The sequence below is a fragment of the Lethenteron reissneri genome, chromosome 57, assembly GCF_015708825.2.
Source record: "Lethenteron reissneri isolate LAM-NWPU_2019-01 chromosome 57, ASM1570882v1, whole genome shotgun sequence".
In the NCBI taxonomy this organism is placed as follows: Eukaryota; Metazoa; Chordata; class Hyperoartia; order Petromyzontiformes; family Petromyzontidae; genus Lethenteron; species Lethenteron reissneri.
Window position 1 is genome coordinate 2333602 of NC_083835.1, and position 27853 is coordinate 2361454.

General features: G+C 48.1%; 1 protein-coding gene and 1 pseudogene across 3 annotated transcripts in view; one reads left to right on the plus strand and one right to left on the minus strand.

Moving 5' to 3' along the window:
- Positions 1-7170: 7170 nt before the first annotated feature.
- Positions 7171-18017, plus strand: LOC133357161 (ribonuclease H1-like; annotated as a pseudogene).
- A 4560-nt stretch (positions 18018-22577) lies between these two features.
- The window catches only part of LOC133357182 (transmembrane protein 255B-like), a 30974-nt gene continuing 25698 nt past the window's right edge, over positions 22578-27853 (minus strand). For all 3 annotated transcript variants that reach the window (XM_061575002.1, XM_061575003.1, XM_061575001.1), the window contains 4 exons: positions 27477-27562; positions 26744-26903; positions 25246-25374; positions 22578-23039 (listed from right to left, as the gene is read on the minus strand). In XM_061575002.1, the coding sequence (XP_061430986.1) occupies positions 22830-23039; positions 25246-25374; positions 26744-26903; positions 27477-27562 (585 nt within the window). In that variant the 3' untranslated portion in view covers positions 22578-22829. The remainder of the gene's footprint in view (positions 23040-25245; positions 25375-26743; positions 26904-27476; positions 27563-27853) is intronic.

A 27853-nucleotide genomic window follows, 5' to 3' on the forward strand; every position in this document is an offset into this window, starting at 1 on the left:
CTGGGCGGCGGCGCTTTCGGGAGGTGGTCCTTGTCCTTCGCGGTTTTTGTGTCCTCTTTTTCGTTTGCGTTTCGATGAGTAAATATACAAGAAAAGCCACTCTCTTGTCTGCGTTGTCGTCCGTTACTGCATCAGCACGTTTTAGCACGTGATGTGTATTTGTTTAGCTTGAATCTGGTTCCTTAATTGTTACGACTCCTGCCGTTTTTACTTCTAGTCTTGGTATTTACTTAATTTTTTTGTTAATTCTTAGGTTTGTTGCTCATGAACATTTCTTTCTCGTCTTATTTTTATTTTCTGTGTAATAAAAACATAAAATCCTCTTCACTTTTATTTCGCACTTATTGTTTTAACTTCTTGCAATCTGAAATATGTTTTTTTTTTATTTTAGGATAGTCTGCATTTGTCCTCTGTCCCCCTCCCCAAATGTTCCGTATCTTCCTTCCTAATTGTCAGTCCTCGTTTTCCCCTGACCTACTGTCGTGGCTCATTCGCTGCCCTCCCGTTATTCCTAGAAGACGCGAGAGACGGAATTTCAAAAGAAGGGCTCAAGTGAGTAACCGTGGGATCCAACCAGCCGGCACCAATCGGCATGTTTGGCAACTGGCTACAGCGAAGTGGGGTCCGCTACCTTCCCGGCAAAATAAAGCTCCAGTGCATGCGGATTGCTAATAGCATTACACACAATTTGCATGCGTACCTTTCGAAGCCGATTAGCGGCAGTCTGCTGTTTTGATCCGAAGGGGAAAAGCACCTTAGGATTCAATTAGCGGACATTTACCAACCTGCTTTGTTGTCATACAAAATGTTAACGATCAACGATGGTCGAAATATACATCGGGAGACGGTGCCATTTGTCGTCGTCGTCGTTAGCGGCAGCCACGATCTCTTTCATTGCTGAACGGAGCCCTCCCTCGGCCCCTGCCAAGTCGTTGTTTTGTATTTTGGGCCAACGATGGCTCAGGGGAGAATGAGAAAAAAAATTAACCCGTAAAAACAAAGTTTTTCACTCTAAATCCTTTATATGCGTGGCGGCTAGAGTCCTCTTGTCTTCTGGCTTGAGATGGCTGCCACCTATGGGTCAGATGATTGTCTGCCAGCATTAAGCAATTGGTAATTAAATATTTAAAATGTTTCCCCTAAACAGTGTAAAATTTTGGAAAAAAATTTTCACGAACATTAATTGTCTCGCACAACGAGTCTGTGTGCAAAATGTCAGCTCGATTGGATCACGGGAAGTGGGTTAAAAACGACCGAAAGATTTTCACGGTCGTAAGCAAGCAAGCAAGCGAACTTAATATAAAGGATTTAAAAATAAAACATAATAAAATAATTCTCACGACGTTTCGGCCACAGCGTCTCCCCGACAGACCTGGTCTGCTTGCGTTGTGGCCGAAACGTCGTGAGAATTATTTTATTGTTTTATTTTTATTATTTTATTACTTCACTTCTACGTGACTTTACCGAAAGAACCAATAAGATGAATCCCTGCAGTCACGAAAGCTTTAAATCGAAATTTAGTCACCTTGTTGGAGACTGCAGGACACCGAGGAGGACGACACTTTGCTATTGGATTCATGTGTCGGGAAACATATGTTGGTTGAGCCGATGATAGTGGAGGGTGGAGGAGGAATTGCATGCCCAGACCAACATTTAATGGTTCATATTCTTAGTTTTTTTCGGTAAAGTCACGTGGGTAAAAAATTAAAATTAATAAAAGTAAAATGAAAATAAAATAAAAATCACGACGTTTCGGAGGCAACACAAGCTTCCGTCTTCAGATGGAACCGTCACAGCACGATTGCTGTATCACTTGATATTTTACTTTTATTAATTTAAATTTTTTACCTACGTGACTTTACCGAAAAAAACCTAAGAATATGAATCCTTGCAGTCACGAAAGCTTCAAATCTCGAACATTTAATGGCTTAGAGTTGACTGCTTGACTGATTTATTAAACCGGACAAAGATAATGAAATACACAGGCTAAGACTCAACTAAAAAGCCACACGTTATCGTCAATTATACTGTGCTCAGGCTGAAATGGTAGAAAATTATGTTTAAATTAGCAGTGCCCCCAAGGCACAAGGCAGAGTGGTATGGTACAGCTGTAGTACCGATGACTTCTAGTGAGGATGAAACCCCGTGTACGGTTGTGTTATTGTCCTCCTGCTGCTTAAAACTAAAAAAATATTTACTAAACTATTTTCATGTTGCAAGGTAAGTCCCACTGAGCTCTATCGCTCTGTTTCAGAAGCGACCTGGCCGCAAATGATAGCTCAACGAAGTGGCTTTTCACGTGGAAATGTATCGCAGCCAAATACTCTGAACGCGTGTTCATTCTAAATGTGGAGGGGAAAACCAGAGGACCCGGAGAAAAATCCACGCGACCACGAGAGAGACACGCAAACTCCAAATATACAGCAGGCGTCGGGGTCGGGGTCGGGATCAAACCCACGACCTCCTGTATACCAGGCGAGGTAGTTAACATCTCCTAGCCACCGTGATGATGATGAGAGAGAGACACGCAAACTCCAAATATACAGCAGCAGGCGTCGGGGTCGGGATCAAAGCCACGACCTCCAGCATACCAGGCGAGGTAGTTGACATCTCCCCACCGCGGCACCTAATGGGCTTGACCTCCATTAATTTAGAAGCGTTGCCCCAGCTGGCACGGGAATTAGCACCGTGAGCCACCCAGCTCAAAGTGCGCGTGACTTAGCCGGTCACTTCATCACGATGATGGCAGCGTGGTTCGCGTTATTTGACACAACACGGAACGTATAAGGGGCCGTCCTAAATGACGTTGGACGATTGTTGACCCTCCCCCCCTTCGTCACACGGCGTCACAAAAAGTCAGACCCCCCCTCAAATATGACGTCACAAAGCTCTGCCCCCCCCCCCCCCCAAATATAAAACATGTTTCAAATCGCTTGAAATCATTGTCATTGTAGTGCGTATTTACTGTGGCGCTGCACTCTGATGTTGTAGGAGAAAACATTTATTAAAAAGTCTATTTAATTAAGCAGAACGTGTTGTCTATATTTATTTAAAGTTGCGCATTTTGATGTGACGTCACATTTCTCAAACCCCCCCACCCCCCTCGTCACACATCGTCACAATTGTCTGACCCCCTCCCCCCCTAGGTACGTGACGTCATTTATGGACGACCCCTAACGGCGGCACGGTGGCGAGATGTGAATTACCTCTCAGGGTGCCGCGAGTCGTGGGTTTGATCCCGACCCTGACGACGCCTGTATTTGGAGTTTGCGTGTCTCTCTCTCCCCCATGGTTGCGTGGATTTTTCTCCGGCTCATCCCACCACATTTATAAACGCGCGTTTAGAGGATTTGGCTGCTATAAATGTCCACGTGGTAAGCCACTTCGTTGAGCTATCATTTGTGGCCAGATCGCTTCTAAAAATACCTATATAGCTCAGTAGGCCTTGCCTGAAGGCTGGCACGGCACACAAGGGGATGTGTGACCAGCACCACGCTCGACCGCCTTTGTCTCCCCAGTGGCGGCATTTACACATCGCACCGGGTACTCCTTTTAGGCTGAGTCGACGTAGAGGAGGCCCAGGGCCGGGTTGAGATCCTCTTCACTGGTGTAGGTGGCCGTGAGCAGGAATCGAACTCGGGTCGCCGGGTTCGCAGTGAGCTAACTGCTACACTGCCGCTCCCCATCTGAATATGTGCCACTCTTTCCACACGCACAACGCTCTGTTATCACCGAGTGAGAGCGCGATACGATTCATCGTTTGACAACGAAAATGTGCGTCAAGATGCTTTGTTCAGAACGAGCCGTTTTTCTGCCTTCACGGTGAAATTCTGCACAACCACGATCTTCAGCAGTAGCAGCAGCAGCCATGCTCTAACCACTGCTGGATGAAGGCTTCCTCCAGCCATCGGCATCTCTCATTTGTCCTGCAACCGGACCAACCTTCATACAATGTTGCCGCACGTGAGAGCATTTTGATCGCTCCATCTCCGCGATAGGCGTGCTCCCGAGCACGTCCGCTCGCTCGGCTGCCACTCATCATCTCGTGAGTCTTGACCCACCTAGCCACCACTCCTTGTGGCCACGTGTTGCCAATTCCAGGTGAAGTATGTATTCCAGTGAGATGCAAGTCAAACAACAACAACAACAATTTTTTTTCGATTTAAAGCTTTCATGACTGCAGGGATTCATCTTCTTGGTTCTTTCGGTAAAGTCACGTAGAAGAGAAGTAATAAAATAATAAAAATAAAACATAATAAAATAATTCTCACGACGTTTCGGCCACAACGCAAGCAGCCGTCCTCAGGTGAAGACCAGGTTACTTCCCTTCTACGTGACTTTACCGAAAGAACCAAGAAGATGAACCAACAACAACCACAAGACAACTTAGATTAAGGCCATCAGTCTAACTCTGTACTACAACAAACAAACACGGCTAAACCAATACACTTTTCGAAATCACCAAAATAAAGCCATGAAAGCAATGAAACAGTGATCATAGGAACACATGTGCAGAGAGAGAGAGAGAGACTTTGGTGCCACGGCCGTGGAGCATCTCCGCAAGCGGGGTGAAAATCGACAGCCACTAGAGCTCTGTGGTGTTGAGACATCTAATCCTTTAATCGCAGCTTTATTCAAACTAGACCATCGGACGTGAGAATTTAACGGCGCAGTTTTGACATTTCAGTGCGTGTGTATGTGTGTTTGCTTGCAACAGAACGTGTGTCGGATCAGGACAAGTATTGGGGGCTTTCCGGAGTGATTAGTTCATTTCGAATAAATTCCTGTCATATGCTGCGTGTGCTGTGCGGTTAAGTGACGATCTCTGTGGCTCAGATTAGGTGGGGGCAGTGTCGGGCACTGGGTAGGGGAGGTTGGGGCAGGGGGCTGTCCCGATGCGAATTAACTTGGAGCGGAAGCTGGTTGTTATTGGCCAGAGATGGAATAATTTCCAGACCCTTCAACGTCATTGAATTCGCCAATGCGAGGCTCAAATGGTGCATATCATTGCGGTAGGGCAAACCGAGTGTTCCATTGCAGTAACGTACTTTGATGAAACGTTTCTTTCGGACGTCCAAAGCCATCGATCAGACTAGCAAGGAATCAAGCCGACAATTTATTTGCACAAATATAAAGAAGTACATTTCAAACAATGCCAATAAGGGTGGGGAGGGGCTGGGTGGGGAGGGTGTGGCTGGGAGGGGTGGGGCAGGGTGGGGAGGGGCTGGGTGGGGAAGGTGGGGAGGGGCTGGGTGGGGAGGGTGTGGCTGGGAGGGGTGGGGCAGGGTGGGGAGGGGCTGGGTGGGGAAGGTGGGGAGGGGCTGGGTGGGGAGGGTGGGGCTGGGTGGGGAGGGTGGGGCTGGGTGGGGAGGGGCTGGTCACCCCGTGGTGCCCTTATAAAACTCAACGTTTAACCTACTCACGCCGGCTTGTGCCCGCCCTCATAATCGGCCATATTTGCGGAATACACCACGCCGCCGTTGATCCTGGCCATTGACCGAGCAACCCAACGTTCCTACCAGCTCCCTCCGCAGCAGGAATGTGTTAGCTCAGTGGGCTTTACCTAGTAAAATAAAAAAAAAGTAAAATAAAAATTATCGAGATATGCTTGCCTTTTTTTCCTATCGTCTTTTAAAAATATATTCATTGCTGTTGTAACTTTCTGACACACGCCCCCTACTGGACATCCGTGAACAAAAGAGCTTTACAGCTCATTGGATTCCTCCCGCAGTGTTGATACTAATTCTGAGGAATGTCAAAGGCAGGGGGAGGTTGATGGTGGGTGACGTATGGGTCTCGAAACGAGGAGATGTCTTCACATTTCGCAGCAGCGTTCTGGGGGCATCTGGCTGAAATTCCAGGATGGGTGACGCAAACCAGTCAACCCATCACTGTTCAGCCCCTAATCTTGTACAGGGAAATTGAGTTGTCAATTTGAGTTGTCAATTTCCCTGTACAGGCGTTTTAATGCGGGCAAAAACATGTATCTTTGTTTGTGTTTCTCCTGTGTGATGGGACTTTGTAGGATTTATAAGTGGCACGGGGTGGCCACTAAGGTGTGAATTGGTTCGTGATAAAGTTAAAGGGTCGGCATTGGACGTAAGGTGACCAAACGGTCAAAAAACCTATGTACGTCTCTCTCTATGTATCTCTGTGATATCTATTTAAACTTATATGTCTGTCTATATGTCTCTGGTTCTGTGTTTTATCTCTCTCTCAAATTTAGCATTCTCAGGAAGAACGTAATCAACCAGGTAGGGTGTTGACTGTTATGTTATCCGACTCTCTGTTGTATTACATTACATTTCTAAGTATACTAGATTTGTGTTTCTATTTCATTTATACCTGATGATGATTGCTTGTGTTGCAATCGAAACGTCGTATGCTAGTATTTAATTTATTATTTTATTTTTCTACGTGACTTTACCGAAAGAACCAAAGAGTAATTCCTGCAGTCACGAAAGCTCCAAATTAAGTTGTCTCTCAGCTGGCACCGTGCCATGCGTGAGGTGTCATCTGAAGGGAAAAAAAACCTCTCAGCTGGCACCGTGCCATGCATGAGGTGTCATCTGAAGGGAAAAAAACCTCTCAGCTGGCACCGTGCCATGCATGAGGTGTCATCTGAAGGGAAAAAAACCTCTCAGCTGGCACCGTGCCATGCATGAGGTGTCATCTAAAGGGAAAAAAAAAACCTCTCAGCTGGCACCGTGCCATGCATGAGGTGTCATCTGAAGGGAAAAAAACCTCTCAGCTGGCACCGTGCCATGCATGAGGTGTCATCTGAAGGGAAAAAAACCTCTCAGCTGACACCGTGCCATGCATGAGGTGTCATCTGAAGGGAAAAAAAACCTCTCAGCTGGCACCGTGCCATGCATGAGGTGTCATCTGAAGGGAAAAAAACCTCTCAGCTGGCACCGTGCCATGCATGAGGTGTCATCTAAAGGGAAAAAAACCTCTCAGCTGGCACCGTGCCATGCATGAGGTGTCATCTGAAGGGAAAAAAACCTCTCAGCTGGCACCGTGCCATGCATGAGGTGTCATCTGAAGGGAAAAAAAACCTCTCAGCTGGCATCGCGCATTCAACGAGGGGGCGTGGCCTGCAGTGTGGGGGGGGGGCGACCCGTTTTGCCACGCGCACGCGCGAGGCATTGCAATGGATAAGAGCGACGCGATGGATGATTGAACAGAAATCAACACGTGGTACGGTTTAGCTTCGTATTTTTGTACAGGGAAATGTAGTTTTTTTAGGTTCATACAGTCGTTTTAATGCGGGCGAAAAAATAATAATTGTTGCGTCTATTTGTTTGGCGTTTCTCCCTTGTGATGGGACTTTGCAGGATGCACGTTGAGATTCTTAAGCGCACGTGGTGACCACTAAGGTCTGAATTGGTTTGTGATAAGCAAGGGCACTAATATAAAGGGGTTGACAGGTGTGCGTTAATCAAGAACCATTTGAGCATTCTTTCAAAGTAATTAACAAACACAAAATGTTACAATGAGTGACGTTTCGTGCAACGGCCCTTCTACGTAGCACATACACGGAGGCAGAACATAATCCAGGTGGATAGCAATGAGAGTTTGAGGCGTGCACTTTAAAAACACCAACGTGGGTTCGTCTAATAAAGAATAACAATTTGATAATTTTGTGTGCGCGTTCTCAGAATTACTGTGGTGCCACGAATGCTAATTGTAATAAACAAAAACTGAACACGTGTCAACAAAAACACGCCCGTGCCTTGAGAGAGAGAGCGAGCAGAACACCGTCTTTTAAAAAGAGAAGAAGAGTTTGCTACCAAATACATTTTGATTTATTCTTTGGTTCTTTCGGTAAAGTCACGTATATAAAGATAAAATCATAAATTAAATACTAGCATACGAAACGTCGTATGCTAGTATTTAATTTACGAAACGTCGTACGCTAGTATTTAATTTAATTTATTATTTTATCTTTATACGTGACTTTACCGAAAGAACCAAATAATAATTCCTGCAGTCACGAAAGCTCCAAATTTAATTTTGATTTCTCTTTAATCTTCATTTGAAGCTTTCATTGATCCTTGATTTGTCTCCTGCTGCTATCGATTGCTCGGGTCTACACGAAGCCCCTCCCCTCCTCTCTCTGCAGTCTGGCGCTCGCCTCTCTCCAGGTTCGTGTCGCGATGTGATTTTTGTTGTTGCTGCTGCAACGAAATTAAGTCTAAGCGTGAACATTTTACACGAATTAGCCGCAAGACGTGTTTTTTTTATTGGTCATTTTTTTTAAAAACAAGCAAATGTCGTTTCACTTTTTTCTGTGTTTGAACGTTTTCGAATGTGCGGCCTAGCTGGAGGTGACGACGAAGCCTGCTAGGCGAGACTTTTTTAACATTTTATTTTATTTGTGCGTTGCTATAGCGACATTAAAAACGTCGTGCTAAAGTGTTCACCTTGCGCCGCCAGTAATCTCGTCTCAGTCTGTCAACATATTCGTTAGCAAGGGTGCCCTGGGAAAAAATATATACATTGTGAGGCGAAGTTTTAGTGGCAAAGGCCCTTCACAGCACAGAGAAGGTCCATTGCCCGAAACGTCGCATAAATGTGCTTCATAGCACATAAAGGACCATAGCCCGAACCGTCACCTTTTATATGTGTTTTACCTGTTAAGGCCACTGTTATTGACGAATCGCACTGACGTTGAGTAGGATAAATTGAGTACAGTACAGGATTGTGATACGCTACAAGAGCTGTCAGATTTACTACGATGCACATTTACGCTGATTATACTGTACGCATGTTGAATTTCTTTCGCACCGTACGTGGCCATCCGTGAAATCGGAGGTGCAGGGGAAGGACCACAAACTAAACGCAAAAAATCCGTTCGAAAGATCAATTTACGACGCATCTTCCCACACGACTGAACAGTCAGTCTGAATAAAGATAATGCCACCCATAGATCAATTTACGACGCATCTTCCGACACGACTGAACAGTCTGAATAAATAAAGATAATGCCACCCATAGATCAATTTACGACGCATCTTCCGACACGACTGAACAGTCAGTTTGAATAAATAAAGATAATGCCACCCATAGATCAATTTACGACGCATCTTCCGACATGACTGAACAGTCAGTCTGAATAAATAAAGATAATGCCACCCATAGATCAATTTACGACGCATCTTCTCACACGACTGAACAGTCAGTCTGAATAAATAAAGATAATGCCACCCATAGATCAATTTACGACACATCTTCTGACACGACTGAACAGTCAGTCTGAATAAATAAAGATAATGCCACCCATAGATCAATTTACGACGCATATTCTGACATGACTGAACACATCACAACAGTCGGTCTGAAGAAAAATCAATATAACGGCACCAATGGATCAGTGAACGACTCCTTTTCCGACCATGATCGAAAACATTTGAACAGTCAGTCTGGTTTAAGACGTGACTTTGCAGGGAGCTTTCGTTATTTTCGAGTGTTTATTTTAGTTGTAGATTTTTTACCTATTCTGCTTCTTCTTCTTTCGTATGGCTGATGTAGATGCAGAGCAGCAACGACAGTGTCATGCCCGATCCACAAACACCGAGGAGACATTACAGCGATTACACTCCGCCGCTCCTGACGCGTTTGTCCGGCTTGACCACATGAATGTGAAATTGTAGTTTTTACCCATTAAACCCCCCGTTAAATATGGCTGATAAAAGGAAAAACACATCGGCAAGTGATGTTTCGACCGTGAAGCGTAGCAGAAAGTCGGTGACTTTGGAAATTAAATACAAAATAATTAAATTGGCAGACAATGGCGAATCAAATACCGAAATCGCTCGAAAGTTGGAACTACCTCGTACTACTGTGGTGACTATTTTGAAGGATAAGACCAGAATATTGGAAGAGGTGAAGGGCCAGGCGCCTATGCAGGCTGCATACATTCGCCAACGTGCTGGCCTTATTGCAGAAATGGAAAAGCATTTGATAGTGTGGCTCAACGATCAAACTCGCCACCATGTCCCCGTGAGTCTTGCAATAATTCAGGCTAAGGCAAGGAGTTTGTTTGAGCACCTTAAGGCGAGGCGTGGTGAGGGCTCCCAATCAGAAACCTTCCAGGCCAGTAAAGGTTGGTTTAATAGATTTAAATCAAGGTTCAAATTTCATGAAATGAGGGTTAAAGGTGAAGCTAAAAGTGCAGATGCGGCAACGGTCAATGATTTTTCAAGAACATTGGCTGAAATTATTGAGGAGGGCAGGTACTGTGCCAGGCAAGTATTTAATGTGGACGAAACAGGTCTTTTCTGGAAGAAAATGCCTTCCAGAACTTATATTGCCAAGGAGGAAAATCCGATGCCTGGATTTAAATCTGAAAAGGACAGGCTTACACTTCTGCTTGGATCAAATGCAGCTGGGGACTTCAAATTGAAACCTTTGCTGGTGTATCATGCCGAAAACCCAAGAGCACTCAAGGGCTATACCAAGAATACTCTTCCAGTCATCTGGAAATCAAATCCCAAAGCTCAGGTTACTGGTGCAATTTTTGAGGAGTGGTTTCGTGTTTATTTTGTGCCTGCTGTCAAAGAATATTGCCGGACTAACAACCTTGCATTTAAGGCAATTTTGGTTTTAGACAATGCTCCCTGCCATCCTGTGTCCGTTGAAGACTTTGACCCAAACATCAAGGTCGTTTTCTTGACTCCTAACACCACCGCATTGCTCCAGCCTATGGACCAGGGTGTCATGTCATCATTTAAGGCTTACTACCTCAGGCGAACCTTTGCTCAGGCCATCAGTGCAACAGATAAGGAAGGTGGACCGACGCTGACGGAATTTTGGAAGGGCTTCAATATTTTGGATGCCGTAAAAAACATTGGTGCATCGTGGAGAGAGATGAAACAATCTAACCTCAATGGAGTTTGGAGGAAACTGTGTCCAGAATTTGTCTCTAATTTTCAAGGGTTCACCGACACAGTGGAAGAGGTGACCGAAAATGTTGTTGAGATGGCTGGTCAACTGCAGCTAGAAGTGGCACCAGAAGATGTTGGTGAGCTGCTGGCATCTCATTCACAAGAGCTCAGCAATGAAGACCTTCTGCTGCTAGAACAACAAAGACTTGAAGAAGAGACGCAAACACAAGAGACTCCTCCTCACCCATCGTTGTCAGCAAAAGTCTTGAGTGAAGCCTTCAAACATTTTGAAACGGGAATGGCCTTGCTTGAGAAAAATGATCCAAACTTTGAAAGGAGCTCTAAAGCCAGCGAAATCATCAGGAGTGGTTATACTTGTTACAGGGAGATCTACAGGGAGCAAAAGAAGGCTGATGTTCAGACATCATTGGACTTGTTCTTAAAAAAGCCTGTAGCACTACGAATTGTACTTCCGAAGAGCCCACTAGCAGAATTCCACCCCAATGATGACTGATGAACCAGAAGGTTTTCCTTTACCATCCTTCCTACAGTGAATCTTACATTTTTTTTTCAAAAGGTCAAGTCACCCCCCCCCACCTCATCCTCACTTGTTTCATCAAGATTTATTGTAAATTCTGTTTAAAACCCTCTGGTCCGTAGGTGTTGATTACCTCTTAATTAGACTGCGGAGTCAATTAGACAACTAAAGCTGTCGAGCGTTAAGCGCTTACAAGAGGTTCATTGTGGTGGGGCCTGGTCGGCATGGCTCATCCTCGGGCTCACTTGGATTCCTTGTCGGGCTGTGTTGCCTCCTGCCCTCGTGAAGTGCGGAGACAATTGGCGGGGTAAAGGGTTTACTCCTTTGCTCTCTAGAACTTGTAATTATAGTCTTTTTAAATCCCATCTTTTTCCAACACGGCCTCTTGTCAATCTCCTGCTGAATGAAGGCCTCACGTAGCCTTCCCCCCCCCCCCCCCACTAATTCAGCTTCATCAGCCATGGTCTATCATTGCTGGATGAAGACTCCACTCATCTCTCCCCTCTAAAGCACCATCAGCATCATCAGCCAGTGTCTGTCCACTGCTGGATGAAGGCCTCCCCAAGCCCTCACTTCATACATCAGCAGCAGCCATGATAAATCCACTGCTGGCTGATTAGCCATACTTCACACTGGTCAATGCACTGCTCTCTACGTGATTTCTGCTCATGGCCACCGCTAACACCAGTGGCCTTTGAAGAAGCACGCAGGGCTGCTGCCCTTCATCACGAGATTGGCAAGCTTACAAAACCACGCAAAACTGGCCCAAGAGCTCTGGAGTTGCGAGGCAGGCAGTGCCAATGCGTGCATGTCAGCTGTGGGCTCCCCCCTCGGTTTCCCGAGTCACACTCACCATTCCGCATCAGCGACTCCCCCACGGACTCTCAACCAAGGCGAGGAGGACCCAGTGCGTGCGCCCTGCGGACACGAAGGCCGGCATGCGGCGCTGGAGGTGGGCAGCGGCGAGCCGCACGCGGATCCGGGCACCGTCCCTCGGCACCGTCCCTCGGCACCGCCGACAACGCTCGCGGCGCGGCACTCGTCGACGAAGAGCGACGCTCCGTGCTGCTTGGCCAGGGAGCTGAGTTCCACCAGCGGGGCCACCTCCCCGTCCATGGAGAACACCCCGTGAAGAGCATGGAGCTGATTCCCTGTGCCGTGCGTCTCCAGTGCCGCGCACGCCGTCGCCACCACCACCAACTCCGGTGAGCTGACTGCCACAGCTGCTCTGTTGCCTCAGCTACTACTCTGGGAGTTCACTCTATGAAGACATAGAGCTGTGGCCATGGCCTTAAGGATGGGCTCCTGCTTGAGAGAGAGCCTCCTCCCCTGGCTGGTGTTTGTGCTGCCACTGGGTTGTCTGGAACCGGTAGAACGGACTGCTGCTGCTGCTAATTTCCCACTCGCTAACTCTGGTCTCTGTTTTTAGCCCATTGTTGCTCAAATCATCAAACTCACCGTCACTCTCACCTCGTCCATCACACACAACATGCCCCTTTACTTTGTAAAACAGTGGGACCTCCAATATTCTGTTCATTCTTTTCCTCCAGTGTACAATATTCTGCAATGTTATGATATTGTTTGAGAAGCACGTGCCTTAGCATGTCAGAAAACACCATTTAGGGCAGCACTCTATTCCAAAATATATTGTAAAACTATTAATATTCATATTGTTGATTCGGTCCGGTGTTGAAATCAATTATGTTTCCATTACCGCCACATCTTCTCCATTACTCACTTTTAACTCGATATATGTTAAAAACAGAGGGTGTTTTGGCATTGTCAATGGGAATATTAGAGGCCTTGTAGCTAAATTTGAACAATTCAATTTTAATTAATAATCTTTGCCCGGACATCTTTTGTTTGTCTGGAACATGGCTTGCCTCGCATATAAATCCGAGCCAAATAGGACTTGAAGGATGTAAGAGGAGGAGGTGTGGCAGTATACGTGAAACTGACCTACCTTGCATACAACTCACTACTGTATCTGACCCGGGCACCTTTGAATGTATCGCGCTTATAATTTCTTCTCCAGATAACCACAATTTTCCTCTGATGTATTGCTGTAGACCACCAAATAGCAAAATAACAAATAAATCTGGATACAGTGCAATAAAATGGTTTAAAAGCTGCCTCTTAGACCGTTTTCACAAGGTACTTGGTGATAACATCTCGTCCACAAATATTAAAATAACAAAAGGTGTTCCACAAGGTGTGTCCAAATCTGTTGTTATATTTAAACAATTTTGAACTTGGAATAGGTGACAAAGCCCTAGCCATGGCAGCACCAATGTTTTGGTGCAACCTTGTTTCCTCCTTGAATATCGTAAATCTTCCTTCAAAAAATATCTTAAGCATAAGATTAGTACTACGTACAACCACATTTCTGAATGTGATTTGTAACTTTACCCATGTATCGATCGTTAAATATTAATGTACAATTTTATTGAGGGATTGTGAGTTGTCTTGGCGTGATCTGTATTGCTGCTTTACTGCCTTGCCCAAGCTTGCATTTAGTGTTGCAAAATCGTCAGAAATGTATGTACTTACGTATTCTGTAATTTTTATTTCAGTGACTTGATTACCTTTTCTGTACTTTGCACTCGTATCGGCTTTCGAATTGTTGGTTGTAACTTTCTGACTTGCCCCTGCCGGACATCTGTGAAAAAGAGCTGCATAGCTCATCGGATTCCTCCTCCAGTCTAAATAAAGATTCTGATTATGTACACTGAAGACCTTTGTCATATGAATTTATAGCAATTGGGGGACTTTTTTCTCACACGTTATAGCATAGAGAATGGTTAATACTTTATATATATATGACTAAATCCAATGTCGAGCCTTTTGTGTGAAAAATTTGATTTCTAGCCCGCTTTCAAGAACGCAACCCCCATTTGTAAGATTGTGTCTGTGGGAAAATAGGGTCCGATTGATAACGATCCAATATACGACGGTTTCCAGGAGCCCATTGTGTCGTAAAAGCAGGGACCGCCGCCTGTATATTCACATGTCTCCTTATGGGTGTGTATCTATTTTCCAGGTTAAGAGGTCATCATTACCCATGCCACCACATCTGGGTCAGCGCTTCTGCTCGATTCCACACCTTTCGTGAAGTTGACATTGGACCCTTCCCCAAAGGTATGCGCCTTGCATGATTCCGACATCATGGTTCTGTTCTGGGACTTCGTGGCGACCTGCGCGCTTGGTCATCCTGCAGCCCGTTTCAATCCGCTGCTGAATGAAGGCCTGCCCATGCTGTGTGGGTCGTGTAGGTTGCTTGACTGTGTGTTAGGGACACTTTTGTTTCCTAAAAATACAGTTGGGATAACATTTGGGAGGAAAAAGTGCAAAAATCGATAATAACGGAACCTAATTGCATTATAGTCCTCGTCATGGGGCAATCTTCACAAGTAAGTTGTCTGTGGCTTAGTTTTCTGTTCCATTCGTCATTCGTAGTAATGATAATAAACATCTACCGTGCATCTGCTCTTTTTACAGATTTAACAAGAGGTGACTCCCGGTCCAACAAGCAAACCATAACACTAATAAGGACTGGACAATCACTCGCAACGCTATAGCGAATAATCCGTTGTCGTTGGGAGTTATAAAGAGTGTACAACATCTGATAATTAAGCCGCAACGGCAATAAGAGGCAATAAGATTACGTAAACGGCATCGGAAGTGACATTCGGGACCGCAGCGGCAGTGCCAGCGCGTGTGGAAGGCAAGTGTGAGCCATGGGGAAGAAGGGCCCGGCTTTCTACGCGGTCCGAAGGGGCAGGCAGCCAGGGGTGTACCTCACGTGGGAGGAATGCCTCGCACAAGGTCACCGAATTCCGCGGCCCTGCCTTCAAGAAGTTCCCGACCGAGGAAGAGGCCTGGAACTTCGTGGGGCCTGACGTAAAGAAACCGCCGTCGTCCGGAAAAGACTCTGAGGAGCAGTCCTCTGACGGCGGCCGCAAGTCCCCGCAGGAGGGCGGCTCGAAGAAGCCGGGTGGCAGCAGCGATGGAGCCAAGGGAAGTGGGCCGAACAAGGCTTCGACCAGCCGCGCTGCCTCCGCCTCTAGTGCAACTGCCAAAAGCGGTGGCAAGCGGCGTGCAGAACTCAGCTCCGACGAGGACGAGGAGCCGGCGAAACGGATGAAAGCAATCCCGGCGCAGCCTCCTCCTCCCACCACCACCGTCGTCGTCGCCACCAACGAGTTGAAGCCTCAGGAATTCTTGGGGGACTTGCCCGTCGTGTACACTGATGGCTGCTGCACGATGAACGGAAAACACGGGGCCTGCGCCGGGATCGGAGTCTACTGGGGTGACGACAGCCCGCTGAATCTAAGCGAGAAGCTGCACGGAAGGCAGACCAATCAGAGGGCGGAGATCGTCGCCGCCTGTCGCGCATTGGAGCAGGCCCACAGCATGAAGCTGGAGAAGCTTGTGCTGTACACGGACAGCAAGTTCACCATCAACGGCATCACCAAGTGGGTGAAGAACTGGAAGAAGAAGGGCTGGGTGCTGAGCAAGGGGGGCCCGGTGGTGAACAAGGAAGATTTTGAGAGGCTTGACAAGCTGAACGAGGGGATTGAAGTCTCGTGGATGTACGTTCCGGGGCACAGCGGTCACAAGGGGAACGAGGCCGCGGATAAACTGGCCAAGTGTGGGTCAACAAGGAAGTGATCTTTGTTTTCGTGGAGCCAAAAGGAAATCGCACAAGTCGGCCACGGATGAAGATTTGGTTCTGCTTGCTGTCGATTGACTTTTCTTCTTCGGCTAGAGAAAAAGAGTCGTTTTGTCGTTCGACCTTCGGTTGTGCCAAATCTGACCCCATAGTCTAGGAAGAGAGGGCTCATTAACATACGTTACTCAATGCATGCACAAATGGCAGCAGTGTGCAGTGACGGCTATACTGTGCTTATGAGTCCAAATATGGATGAAACTGGTATACAGTTGCCTAGCTGTTTTTTCTGCTGGTTGAATTAAAAAATGCCACAAGTTTGAGCTGGTGACCATCACAGGTCTCGTGTGCAGAACGTACACAACGCACACAGAACACACACAACGAGCACACAACACACAGAACGAGCACACAGAAGGCACACAGGGAATTTGTCATCTCGACGTGTAGAGCGTGCTGCCATTCCCATTGTCTTCTCTTGAGAGGCACCTTTTAGCATATATACAGAATTATTAAGTCTTGTGTAATCTCACATCGTGTTGTGGTATATATTATTTGCACTACACAACTGCAAGGTGTGGCATTTATATATTTTTTTAAAATGTTTCTGTTTAACCACACTCGCACCTCGTTTACCGTTCAAGTGAAGGGAATAACATGAATTTAAAAAATGTGCTCGTCACCTTGACACAGTTTAAACGTCGACGATCCTCCATAACGACTGCAATTCAATAGTTTATCTGAGCTCAACGCGAAGGAAGTTGCTCTGTGCTTGTAAAGATCGGTTCATTACATCTTGGTCATCTGACGCACACGGTTTACGCGAAGCCACATTTCAGTAAAGTACAACGTGTGCATTGTTTTCTGTCTCATTGGTGACCAAATTGAGACTGCCATACATTATACCAGCCTTTAATTTTTTAGCAACAAAAAAGTTGGTGCTCCTGCTACATTTAACATGTTTGGCTAATTGCTCAAATGAGTGGTGTTGTAGGTAGGGGAGAGCTGAAGAACCTGGAGAAAACCCACCATGCATTCGAGGGGGGGTGACACAACACTGGTGTCTCCTGGCCAACTCGCAGCCTCGCATTTATTTACACCACCTGGCAAGCCCTGTTGGTGAACAAGTAGTTAATTAAGCTTTTTCCTCAATCGTACTCGCTCTAAATTTTGATTTAAAGCTTTCGTGACTGCAGGGATTCATATTATTGGTTCTTTCGGTAAAGTCACGTAGAAGAGAAATAATAAAAAGAAAACGTCGTGAGAATTTTATCGTTTTTTATTATTTCCCGTCTACGTGACTTTACCGAAAGAACCAAGAATACGTATTCGCTCTATTAAGAACGGTCTTAGTCGCAAGTAGCTGCCTGCAGCCACACTGAACGTAGGGGCAATGTTGGCTGAATGATGTTGCAAGGCAATTTTGGACCTCGAGAGCCACTTCGACACAGATCTCATTTCATAATCGGAATCTTTCTTTCGACTGCAGGAGGAATCTGAAGAGCTATGAAGCTCTTTAACACAGATGTTGAGTTGGGGCTGGTCGGTGTCCAGCCATTCATTAATATGTAAGCGGCAGACGAGATACGTGTGTGTGTGCAAGCCTGCGAATGTCTTCCAGGCCAGTTAGTTAATCAAATATATAGGTTTTTTTTATTATTGGTATAAAAAAGTATTTACACGTGTCATTTTTAGTTTGCATGTTATTTTCCGCTTTGTAGCAATGTGATATGCAGAGATGCAACACCAGTGTTTGCTTGTAAGCCTTAACTGTTCAGCCAGTTGAAGGAAAAGTAATGAAAATTAACTTGTTTTACCCTGAATAAGGCAATTAATTACTAATTGCACAAAATTGGCGACAGTGTTTCTTTTCAAAGTGTATTGTGTGTTTTTGAGTAATAAAGTTTCTTTATGCACGTTTTGCTATATTTTTTGTGAGTTTATAATATCACTGCAAACGTGTTGCCGAGTGTGACGGTGATTCACCACACTTCTAATGCAGCTAGCACCTCTGATTATCACGTTTGGCTACGTACGGTGCAAAAAAAGTTCAACATACACCAGCACCTCCAATTAGCACGGTTGACTACGTACGGTGCGAAAGAAACTCAACGTACATACATCACACAGAGATGGCAGCAGTCGTTCGCGATGTTGAAAGCGGCCCAGTGAGTTAAATCCTATGTAATTCTAGTCCGAAGAGCCATAGGCTAAGGAACGAAACCACATTAAATGTTTACGTGGAGAGAAAATAACATTGATTGGTTTTGGGAAGGTCACTTGCGTCATTTTCGTTGGTGATGATGCGCTGATGAGGCAAGGCCCACTTGTATTTCGCTGCATCACTTCGCAACTCACGTTACACAATTATCCGGCTCCACCACCTCAAATGTAAATTATAATCGCTCTCCAATCATTCAGCCAGACAAAGTCGACTGTTGCTGCTGTTCAAATTTGATTTTGATAGCGATCTAAGACGAGAGGACCACAATGCACCGCCTTTGGAAACGCCGATGGGTGTTTTATTTACAGAGGCACCAACGTACGTATGCACTCTTTACACATTGTTTTGTGTCTTCTTTCAAAAAGACCGGTTAGGGGCCGTCCATAAATGACGTCACGCGATTTTGGACGATTTTTGACCCCCCTCTTCGCCCGACTGAGGGCGGGCACAAGCCGGCAGGCAAGAGGAGGAGTTAGGAATGATTTTAGATTTGAAGCTTTCGTGACTGCAAGGATTTAGGTTTTTTTTCTTCGGAAAAGTCACGTAGGTAAAATATTATTTTATTTCTATTATTATTTCTATTTTTTTAATATTATTAAATTGTATTATTATTTTTTACCTACGTGACTTTTCCGAAAAAAACCTAAGAGTTAGGAATGGCCAGACCACGATGTATGTACATTGTTGCGTATGTGCAATGTCTGAGCTTTAATTGCACAAGTCCCCGGTATCACGGTATGACTCCTACGGTATGACTCCTACAGCGGAGCGTAGGTCACTGCTGTTTCCCCGCCGCGGAAAACACCGCAGCACCGCACAGGTATGTATTGTAGAACTTCTTTCGCACCGTACGTAGCCAACCGTGCTAATCGGAGTGTGTACGGGGGAAGGACAACGAACAAAACATAGGGGAGGGAATGAGCAAGATGGAAGTGGGGACTGTGCTCTACTGATCCACACTCGGTTTTTTTGGGTGAGGCCACGTGGCTTTACGCCAACATTATTGTCGTTAACCCTCCACCACCCGACTTCGGGGAACGGTGAGCTTCTCGAGTTGACGGACCCGATGAAACTCAAGAGCAGTTTGAGCGAAACGTCGTCCCATGCCGATGCTGATTTCTGTCGCCGAAAGTGTGAGCCCAACGGTAAGGAGATTATTAGTTAAAAAAGTAGATCCACGGATTGTATGCCACGTGACGACGGTCGGCACGTGTGATTACGTCGGCACGAGCGAATGATAGCTTTGTAAACGAGACGACCTTGTCGGGTGGTGGAGGGTCAATGACACGCATGTGGGCCAGAACGTTTATACGATGTGTCCGAACCCAAAAACACAAGTTGCATCATTGTTTTGCGTCCGCTCCGAAAAACCCGCACGTTTTAAGTTTAACTGCGCCGTCCTTTTTCGATTTAAAGCTTTCGTGAATCATTCAGACGCTGTCTTTCCGACAGACCTGTTCTTCATCTGAGGACGGCTGCTTGCGTTGTGGCCGAAAAGTCGTGAGAATTATTTTATTATGTTTGATTTGTATTATTTTATTATTTCCCTTCTACGTGACTTTACCGAAAGAACCAAGAAGATGCGCCGTCCTGTCCACGAAGTTCCCACCTTGTACAGCAGGTGGCGGACTTGGGTTGATTCCCTCGAGAAATACAACACAAATTAAGAATGGTCAATACCAACGGTGGCACAGTCGGGTTATTTTTTTTACAATCGGGTTTAATTGTCTTTTAATATTAAACCCGATCATCTGTGATTGGGAGAAATCCGGTTTAATTGTTTCTAATTGCAGAACCGCACTTCGCCAACTTCTCAACGATGGGCTTCATCCATTCCAAGCGAAGGAACTCACTGGCGCCCACGATTGTGGAGGAGAAGCTCCACGTGTTCATCAAGACCAACCTGCCCGCCGCATTCTACGACTACCCCGTGCCCGACGGCCCCCCCGAGTACGATAGCAGCACCGACGAGGAAGCAGCCTAAGCCTTGGATCAGAGTTTCGTATTCATTAAACCAGGTTTTAATTCCCCGAAATCGGGTTTAATTGTATTAAGAAAAAACCCGATGCCTGTCCGCTGGGAAAATCGGGTTTTTTTCCACCCATGGTCAATACAACTGTGGCCAGTTGCCAGGTGAGGTGGCTCGGGCACTCGGTAAGGATGCTCCCCCTCCCCCCCCCGGTAGACTCCTCCTGGGACTCTACCGGGCAGCAGCAGCAGCAGCAACTGTCCCACTGGGCGAAGACCAGAGGTCGCAACCGGGTAACCGATACCCGTAGCCTATCCGATACCCGGCTACCTGTACCCGACCAGGTACGGGTACGGGTAGCCGTTTGCGACCCTGGTGCGGCCGGGTACTGGTACGGGTAGGACGTGAGTCTCTGGTGAGTAACCGTTTGTCACTCATTTCGGGTAGGGTACGGGTACCCGTACCCGGCCGGGTACGGGTAAGGAACGGGTAAGGAATCAAAACCCATTTGCGACCTCTGGCGAAGACCCCGGGGCCGGCCCAGGACCACGCTGCTGCTGCTGCTGGTGGCAGTGGGACGATGTCGCTCGATTGGCCTGGACACGCCTGGTGATTACCCAGGAAGAGCTAGAATCTGTGTGTAGTAGTCTATAGTGTAGTGTATAGTGTATATTGTATTGTGTAGTGTATAGTGTAGTAGTGTATAGTGTAGTGTGTATAGTGCAGTAGTGTATAGTGTAGTAGTGTATAGTGCAGTAGTGTATAGTGCAGTAGTGTATAGTGTAGTAGTGTATAGTGCAGTAGTGTATTGTATAGTGCAGTAGTGTATAGTAGTGTAGTGTGTATACTGTAGTAGTGTATAGTGTAGTAGTGTATAGTGTAGTGTATACTGTAGTAGTGTAGTAGTGTATAGTGCAGTAGTGTATAGTGTAGTAGTGTATAGTGCAGTAGTGTATTGTATAGTGCAGTAGTGTATAGTAGTGTAGTGTGTATAGTGTAGTAGTGTATAGTGTAGTAGTGTATAGTGCAGTAGTGTATTGTATAGTGCAGTAGTGTATAGTAGTGTAGTGTGTATAGTGTAGTAGTGTATAGTGTATAGTGCAGTAGTGTATTGTATAGTGCAGTAGTGTATAGTAGTGTAGTGTGTATAGTGTAGTAGTGTATAGTGTAGTAGTGTACACTGTAGTAGTGTATAGTAGTGTAGCAGTGTAGTGTATAGTGTAGTAGTGTATAGTGTAGTAGTGTATAGTGTAGTAGTGTATAATGTACTAGTGTATAGTGTAGTAGTATATAGTAGTGTATAGTGTAGTAGTGTATAGTGTAGTAGTGTATAGTAGTGTAGTCGTGTAAAGTGTAGTAGTGTATAGTGTAGTAGTTTATAATGTACTAGTGTATAGTGTAGTGTATAGTAATGTAGAGCTAGAGTCTGTGTATAGTGTAGTGTATAGTGTAGTGTATAGTGTAGTAGTGTATAATCGTGTAGTAGTGTATAGTGTAGTGTAGTAGTGTATAGTGTAGTAGTGTATAATCGTGTAGTAGTGTATAGTGTAGTGTATAGTGTAGTATATAGTGTAGTGTAGGCAATGTAGAGCTGATGTCTGTCGCCAGGGAAAGGGAGGTGTGGGACCGCCACGACTCAACACGCGGCCGTCGCGACCCTCACCAGGACAAGCGGATTGAGAAACGAACAAAACGAAACCTGTGGTTTTAAAAGGGAAAAAAATCGAATCGGTGACTTTTCAGGAAAATTGAGAAAAATTCTCGCCCAGAGGACTTGCAATGGGAATCCCACTGTGAACTTCCGTGCAGTGTGCAGCTACTAACCACGAAGACGAGGTCATCGGACACGTCATGCTTACCCTCCCCCCAAACAAAAACCGGGGATCCGATTAATGGCCAAGACTCGAAGCCACGATACGATTCGTCGATCAATTCGTTTGTTGCCACCGGCTCGTTTGCAGTACGATTTAGCCCCCATTAGCTAAACGTAGCGGCATGGTCAGTCCACTGCTGGATGAAGGCCAAACTCACGTGGCCGTCGTCGTCACCTCTGGCTCTTGCGATGCCACGGCCTCGCTCCATCCGTGGGGCGACCGCCCCCCCCCCCCTCTTTGGCATCTTCTCTCCTTTGGACAGCCATTCCCATCCCCAAGTCTTGTCCACGGACTGTCGTTCCATCATTCTCGAAGCATTCCCAGTCCCCGCGCGCGGCCCACATTCGCTTCACAATCCATCAATAGCAACACGATTTCACGCCAAAGTTTCGTTTGTAATGGTTCAGTCTTTATCAGAGTCATCGTTGCCCTCGTTACACTCAACGCACGTGCGTGCAAAACAGACAGCGCTCTTCCATTTCTACATTTATCGTTCATTAAAACCCACAGCTGTCGAGCGCCGGCGCCAAAACGCCGAGCGGCCGAGCGGCGAAAAACAGTCTCCACGACCGACGGCAGAAATTCGGGTACAAATACGCGGGCGGGCGGGTGCGGGTGGGCGTTCAAACGATCCGGGTGCGCGCTTCGTCCTCGCGAGAGCCGCCGCTACGGTGCGTAGGACACGGGTTTCTCGAACGAAGGGGCGCGCGCGTGGGACGCGTGCAGAGGCGGCGCGCTGGGTCGCGGCGGAGGGTAGAGCGCGCTGGCGCCCGGGTAGAGCTGCCCGCCCGCGTCCCCCCGCGGGAGGCCGCCGATCGCCAGCGCCGCTCCGCTGGTTCCCCCGGCGGCGTAGTAGTCCAGCGCCGTGTCTCGGCACTGACGGGGTTGAGACGCAGCGGGCGAAGGGGTGCGGGGAATACACAGAACGGTGGGTTTGTCGGGGTCCCAACGTTGGGCACTCAAGTAAAAAAAATGTTTATACTGGTAGGAACCACCTGGTGCCACCAGCCCACAGGGGATTATTGTGTCCGTCCGTCCGTCGTGCATCCAAAAATGGGAGGGGTGGGGCTGGGTAGAGAGGGGAGGGGCCGGGTGGGGAGGGTGGGGAGGGGCTTGGTGGGGAGGGTGGGGAGGGGCTGGGTGGGGAGGGGAGTGTGGGGAGGGGCTGGGTGGGGAGGGTGGGGCTGGGTGGAGGGTGGGGCTGAGTGGGGAGGGGCTGGTCACCCCGTGGTGCCCTTATAAAACTCAACGTTTAACCTACTCACGCCGGCTTGTGCCCGCCCTCACAGTCGGGCATATTTGCGGAATACACCACGCCGCCGTTGACCCTGCAGGCCATTGACCGAGCAACCCAACGTTCCTACCAGCTCCATCCGCAGGACAATGTGTTCGCTCGCGCTGTGGCATTTTGCTTCGCTGCGTTGATTTGTTTTCGTTCGTAAACAATTTTTTAAAATATATATTACCAGGTATAGGCCCTCCTGAGCCATAAGGCTCCTTTTTCAGAAGCGGCCTGGCCGATTTGCACGGTCGGCTACGTAAGCGCAGCTCGCGCGACCACGAAAACCGACCCAGCCGACGAGCAAAGCCGTGCGTTACAGAGCGAGAGGCTTTTAAAGACGAACGCCTCTCCCCCCCCCCCCATACATAGCCCCGTGAGCTCATCTGTGGTCGCGAGATGACTTCGGCGGCCGTTTCTCTCGAGAGACGCGGGACACCGAACGCGGACGCCGAATACGCGAACCGGTTTAGAGAAAGGCGATCCGCAGTTGTAGAGGCAGTCCCCCTCCCTCCCTCTCTCTCATTAGCGGAGGCATTTGGCTACGGGGGCAAGTTCCACAAGTTGGACAATCCTCCCCCTCCCACACACACACAGCCGCACTCCCAAAGCCAACCTATTAATACCCACCGGAGGTTTAACTTTCAATGTGATTATGGGGTTAGGACGCACCCGGCTTATTTTGCGGTAAAGGTTACGTGGGTTTTGACGTATACACGGAGCCGTATGATGCTCCATCATCACCACCACCATCACCACCACTGTCGCCGTGGTCCCAGCGTGGATGAAAGCGCAAAACTGCGGCACTTTATCAGCGTTCTCCACTTAGGAGAGAGAGGTGGAGAATTTACTTGTGATCTGCGTTACAGTCCGAATTTGTTTACATACTACGATGATGGCGACGGTGATGCCATTTATTCGAGAGTAAATTATTGAGGTGTATAGTTGTTGTTGTTGTTGTGTTTCTTTGCCGGGCGGTGGTTGCTATGCATGTGGCCTGTGTGAGCCAAGCAGCGTGAAGGCAGCGAGGGTTGGTGCATCGTGAAAGTGTTGTGAAACTCCCTTCCGGAGGGCGTTGAGATGCGATACTGTGGCTTGCCAGGAGAAGGCAGTACAGCAAATGTGGACTTGGCCCGGTTCCGTCCGTGCGGGATAGAGCGTTACCCCCTCGCATCTCCTGGTGCTCCATTTTCTTCCCAAACATATAAACACCCTCATTAACTCGCTCATAACACCTTAACCCTTTGCCGTTCCAGTGACGTACACGTACGTCATCGGAACGGGATCAAAACTACCCGGGGCTCCCACATGGCCATGCGGAAGGCCGTGTGGCACAGTTTGCGGCGCTATCACAGAGTGCGGTCGTGTCGCTACATTTCCTTGCGGTGATTCTCGATTTGAAGTTTTCGTGACTGCAAGGATTCATCCTCTTTGGTTTTTTCGGTAAAGTCACGTAGGTACATTTTTTTTTTTTTCTCTGCGGCGAGTACATTTAAAAACAACAGCGCTACGCCTCTCTAAGTTAAATGAACCCCGAGCCGCTAGCACGTTCCGAGATTCAGCGGTGAACGGGACACCACCCACCCTGCAACATGCAGACGTCTCTGAACGGAGAAGGGTTTGTGTATATAGAGGACCGCAGAGCTTTGAGGGGTGCTGCCTCGCTGCCTGGGTGCCAACTGCATGGTCCCTCGCGTGTCTGAGTGGCTCGTTCTCTCTCTCTCAGCGAGAGAACGCTGCACAGTGGCGCGGTCCGAGTTGAAATCATCATCATCATCATTATTATTTTATTATTCTTCTCACCTGTGCCGCGTATGGATACGGTGCCAGGCCGGGATAGCACGGGCTGTAGGAGAGCGACTGCATGCTCGGGCTGTAGGAGATTTGGGCGAGCGAGCTTGGAACGTACTCGACTCGCGGCAGCGTCTGTGCCTGAACACGCGCACAGCAGCGGCAACAGCAGCGGCAAGAACAGCAGCAGCAGCAACAGCAGCAGCAGTAGCAACAGCAGCAGCAGCAACAGCAGCAGCAGTAGCAACAGCAGCAGCAGCAACAGCAGCAGTATTAGCAACAGCAGCTTCTACAGCAGCAACATTCCCTTCGCAAACCAAGGTGGCAGAGTTTGGACAAACAGCCCCCATGACCGGCAGGGCTAGCGGGAGGCCTTTGTCGGCGTAGCAAATCATCGCCCCATGGTGTGGTGGTGGTGGTGGTGGCGGTGGTGGTGGTGGTGGCGGTGGTGACGGTGGTGGCGGCGGTGGTGGTGGTGGCGGCGGTGGCGGTGGTGGTGGTGGTGGTGGCGGTGGCAGTGGCGGTGGTGGCGGTGGTGGTGCTGCATCGTTGCTTCATCCTTCACCACTGCCAAGCGCAAATCACTTCTCGGGTTTGACCCCTGCCCCAAACAGCAGCAGGACGGCGCACGGCAAATGCGGCCACTTCCTCCACCACCACCTCCACCACCACCTCCTCCTCCTACCCCTCTCTCCTCCTCCTCCTACCCCTCCCTCCTCCTCCTCCTCCTCCACCACCACCTCCTCCTCCTACCCCTCCCTCCTCCTCCTCCACCACCACCTCCTCCTCCTACCCCTCCGTCCTACTCCTCCACCACTGCCTCCTCCTCCTCTGGAGCCATCGGTAGGGGGCGATAATCCAAATCGAGTAATTTGCGGTATAAGTTTAGATTTTGGTCAATGTGGGCCCTGAAGCCGGCACACAATTGACCTCCTCTTGCAAATGTCGTCTCGAAGTCTTTAATATCTGCTAATCGGGATGTAACCCACGACCTCCTGCATACCGGGCGAGGTAGTTAACATCTCCAAGCCACCGTGATACCCCATGCTTCCCAGTGTTCATGGCACCGGGACATAACGCAGCCAGTCCAAGCCCAACACAATCTCCCCAAGCCCCCTGCTACATATCCCTCATTGTTTGAACAAAATTAATTGCAAAACGCCGCGTTGGCAACAAAAACTCACATTCGTCATGAACACTGCCCTAAAAGGATGATATATTTTCTATATACATTATATATTATAGAAATGATAAAATATTATATATAATTATATATTATATTTTCTTATTTATATAAATATATAAAGTAGGTGATGCTTTGGGCAGCGGCCCTTCCACTTGGCCAGAGAAACGGAGAGAATAAGAGTTGGAGACTGCACTCCAGACTCTGATGGCAATTCACATTTCAAAGTGCACAATCGTTTTGTGGATGGGGGGCGTGGGGGGGGGGGTACGTTGCCTCTTCACGCCAATCGCTTCCTCTTCTCGGCTCGCTCGTTCGCTCGCTCACCGTGTCCTTGAAGCTCCCCAAGACGGCGGAGGTGACGATGCCCAGGAAGACGGCGCACACGTTGAGCAGCGTGGAGAGCCAGAGCAGGCGGTAGAGGTGCACGGCTCCGAGGCAGCTCCTCACGCCCACGAACTCGTAGTAGACGGCCGCGTAGTCGCCGCTGCACAGCGACGCGAGCGGCGGCCGGCCAGCCAGGCGGCAGGCAGCCAGCCAGCCGGCAGCGGTAGCAGCAGCAGCAGCAGCAGCGGCAGCAGCGGTAGCAGCGAGGGGCACGGAGCGACGCGGTTTAATTGTCTACCACCGGTCGAGTAACAACTTCGACGCGACGCGAGGTCGAAGCGGCCGACCGGCGATCCTCGTGGTCCTGGGATGTGACGTGGGTCGTGACGTGGGTCGTGACGTGGGTCGTGACGTGGGTCGTGACGTGGGTCGTGACGTGGGTCGTGACGTGCGTCGTGACGTGGGTCGTGTCGTGGGTCGTGACGTGGGTCGTGACGTGGGTCGTGTCGATCTGCATCCCGTGTCGACAACTCTCTCGTCTCTCTCCTCTTCATCTCTCTCATCTCACTCACGTGCATCTCCTCCACAACTCTCTCATCTCTCTCTCCTTCATCTCTCAGCACACTCCCCTGTAACTCATCTACAACTCTCTCATCACCCCTCCATCTCTCCTCTCTCTCATCTCACACTCGTGTGTGCCTCCTGTCAGTGGCTGCGTCGCGAACTTCCTTGCCTGCCACAGTTGTAGAGGTCGCAGCAGTAGCAGGTGCCGCTGCGGATCTTGAGCGAGCAGTCACCGTGACTGCTTCGGCACGGCACCTGGGCGGTCCGACGTTGGACAGAGACGCAAAATCAGGAGGAGCGGTGACGCGGTGCAGTCCAACACGGACTCATTGTCTAATGAGTGGTTTTATATATACAGTAGAGAGAGAGAGAGTGCCGTTCGTCGTTCACGCAAATTGCATCTCACAATCGCTAAGGAACTCCAGGCCAAGCCGGCAGGCGGCCAACGCCAAACAACTGCTCTGCAGTTCTCGACATATCGGGATGTTTTCAGCCAACGAGTCGATGCTTATACTGCACGTCTGAAGGAAACCGGAGCTCCTGCAG